We start from the raw sequence: 3,271 nt of genomic DNA, 5'->3' as shown, positions 1-3,271 counted from the left end.
AAGAAATGAGGTAATTGAGCCATTTTATTAAGGATCACTTCTCAGATCAAGTAAGAGAAAATGAATCTTCATCTGGACTTTCCTCTGAGTTGATTTCCAGACGTTTGTCTGTATTTCGGGCAGCATGTTGATGTGATGTTTAGCACTGTCACCTTTCGGCAATAACTAAGAAATCTCTGTGTTCTTTCCGGGTACTCTAGATTCCTCACACAGTCCAAAGACATGCATGATTATTCGGCTGGTGAGTCTGTGTTAATCCTGAACAGACTGGCGACCTGTGCAGCATGTGGCCTGCCTCTCACCCTATGAGGGGTGTGATAGGCTCCTGACCTTGAATTAGATTATCAGAATAACATTGTTTAATGGATGGGTGGATATCTGTATATTAGTAGGTGTACAGTATAGATGATTCTGTCTGCTGGCAGTATACATCAGTACTGCCAAAGTACCATGATACAAATAATGTGATTATTAACTTTGAATATATACACTTTAATATTACTGAAGGTGTGTTAGTCTGTAAGTGCTTATCATATGTTTGCGGTCTTCTTATCTGGTGTTATGTAAAATTTTTGTCCTAAACTTTCTCAGTTTTCCCTCCTTTTCAGTTGCCAGCCATGGCCCTGACAATTCTTCTGTCACAGCTTTTAGGTATGTTTTTAACTGATTTATCATTGCTAGAAATCTTAAGAGTTTGTCTAAATTATAAAATAAATACCTTTCTTGTCACCATTGATATTGATGTTACTTCCTGCCCAAAACATGGAATTGACTTACTTTAGTTTGTGGTCCTCATTGTATGTAAAAACACATTTAAAAGTTGTAATGCTGTGTAAATTAGCGATTTTATTCATATCTGCATATTTCCTCAGCATTTTAATTTATTTATTTACTTTAAAATGAATTATAATACATACATAAATAAATGCAAAATCCAGACGTAATCTTGTGATGTTTTTTTGTTACAGCAACAACCCTACCAGTCTTTGCTCAAGGTTCCAGTACAGAGTGCAAATGCGAACATAAAAAAATAGAACGTTTAACAGCTGGTAATTATACTTGGAACATTGACGATGTTACACTGGAAATCATGTCTGAAGCATTGGATCAGTGTATGCTAAATAGCTCTGAGATGTGCCTTGATATTAAATACAAAAACAATAAATGTGTCCATTTGTGTCTGAAGAAGGAGGGAGATGGTAAGTACTTCAAACCAGAACAGTCTGTTATTTTCTCTACAAAATAATTTGCCTTTGTGTAAGATATTAAGCGAGATATGCGAACTGTTCACATAACACATAATATATATTTACATTAGGAAAAGTAACCAGTGAGTGTGGGAAACAGGAATGTTTAGAATAGAATAGAATTAGAATTCAACTTTATTGTCATTGCACATGCACAGGTACAGGGCAACGAAATGTTTAAAGATTTTAAATACATCTATACTTTAACTTGTTGATTTTTACATTTTGTTTGTATCAGGAAGCATTAACCTGGCTTGTGATGCTAAAGATAACTGCGAGGGAAGCTCCACCTCCAAACCATTGCAAGTCTTTGTCAACAACCAGTTTATCAACACTGCACAACAGTAAATATGTCTTAGTTGTACTCAGTTATTAAACATTGCTGCAGTATTATTTTTAAGAATTGCTTGTGATGCATGCTTTTTCATCACCAGCTGTACATTTTTTTTCTTCCACAGAAAAATCTGTTTGCCATTCTCACCTCCACAGAATAATAAAAAAGTACAGATTAAATTTAAATGTGCTCAAAACAATGTTAGTCTATGTGCTGATAATGATAACAGTAAGTTTTATTTAACACAATAAATGCTCGGGCTGCTTTAAGAAAGAAGATGTGAAATCTTAAGTGTATGTAAAATATATGATTTTGCATTTTTGTGTCCAGGTACAAATTTGAATCTCTACCAGGAAGCAAAAAGTTGGATTGATGCAATGGAGCACTGCCAGAGAGGGGATTCCTCTGTAGTTGAAATTACCAACCAGACAGATAATGATCAATTAAAGGGTCTGTGGAAATATGCAAAAGATTTACAGAATGGGGTGTGGATTGGCCTAGAACGGTCAATTTTTGGCAAGAATCCTGAGTGGAAGTGGATTTCAGGGTCTAAAGTGGAGTATAATCAGTGGAAAAACAGCTATCCTCTCAACTCCTTAAACTACAACTGTGGAAAGATAATCTTGGTTAATGAGACAAAAGAAATCAAGTGGATGAATGACAACTGTCATGACAAATTGCCTTTCATCTGTAAAAGTAAGTTGCTCTTTATTTTGCAGTTAGACACAAGAAGCAGATTGGTATTATTATTTTTTCTCTTCTTTTCCAGGTTTGAATGAAATACCCTGCCATAATCATGTGACTACACTGGATGCAGGTATATTAACTGAAAGTTTAAATGTTTGCAGTTTGGAAGCACAATTTTCCTCCTCATTTTGTTTTGCATTCTTTTAATCTATATAAGGATTGTTTTATATTTTGGGCTACAGAGATTTGCATGGACCATGATATACACCACAGCTCCCCCGAGAATGATTGCAGAGAATGTCTCAATATCCCCACAGTTGAGGTGAGAGTGGGTGCCAAGGGTACATGGAGGTCTGGGACCCTCTGTGTTGGCCGCTGCCCCTATAAATAATAAAATACCAAAGATCTCTTGTGATTGTGGAAAACATGAGACAGCTGGAGAATTGCATACATATAGAATATACATATTGTATAATGCTGTTTAATGTTTAGAGAAAAATTAATAAGAGGGTCAATATATAGAAATGCTGAATTTTTCAATGGTGTTTGCATGTAAAAGGTAAATCTTTTTTGAACGTAATTTTTGTTGTATGACATAATATATATTTAGTTAAAAATAAGTAAATGAATACATGTTTGATATTTATAATTTATTTGTTTTTCTGTCAAACTGAAAAACTTTAATCTTTCCATGTTGTATGTATTCAACTGAATTTTTCTACTTAAAACATTAAAAGAAGTTCCACAATAACGGAAAGAAATAGTGATTGTGTGCTCTGTGGACTGTGATGCCGTCAGACGCTGAGGTCATGGCACTCCAATTCCCGGCATCCAAGACTAGTTTGTGACATAGAATATGGAAAGAGCCTGAGCTGGTGCTTGATTTTTTGTACATAACGTTTGTGCTATCTGTATGTATATGTACACTGCATGGATATCTTTCTGCAATCCTTCCTGACTGATGAATTGTAAAATATTATTCTGTAATTGAATAAACATCTAT

At 34.7% G+C, this 3,271-nt stretch overlaps 1 protein-coding gene across 3 annotated transcripts; it reads left to right on the top strand.

The window, feature by feature from the left end:
• Positions 1-295: 295 nt before the first annotated feature.
• On the top strand, positions 296-2,901 carry LOC102192525 (lithostathine-1-beta-like). Of its 3 annotated transcripts, none has more exons than XM_005720705.1 (6): positions 296-651; positions 984-1,199; positions 1,486-1,591; positions 1,912-2,277; positions 2,351-2,398; positions 2,511-2,901. In XM_005720705.1, exons 2-6 carry the CDS (start codon positions 1,197-1,199, stop codon positions 2,657-2,659), a joined length of 672 nt encoding a protein of 223 aa, XP_005720762.1. In that variant the 5' UTR covers positions 296-651; positions 984-1,196; the 3' UTR covers positions 2,660-2,901. The 3 variants fall into 3 exon arrangements, with proteins under 3 accessions (XP_005720762.1, XP_013766299.1, XP_005720763.1); XM_013910845.1 differs by having other exon boundaries at positions 969-1,199; XM_005720706.1 differs by lacking the exons at positions 296-651; positions 984-1,199; positions 1,486-1,591 and adding an exon at positions 1,732-1,809.
• Positions 2,902-3,271: the final 370 nt, after the last annotated feature.

Source organism: Pundamilia nyererei, unplaced genomic scaffold, assembly GCF_000239375.1.
Source record: "Pundamilia nyererei isolate P.nyererei 1_Seehausen unplaced genomic scaffold, PunNye1.0 scaffold00003, whole genome shotgun sequence".
Lineage (NCBI taxonomy): Eukaryota > Metazoa > Chordata > Actinopteri > Cichliformes > Cichlidae > Pundamilia > Pundamilia nyererei.
Note: the sequence above shows the minus strand (reverse complement) of the source record. Positions and strands in the feature narration are given on the sequence as shown.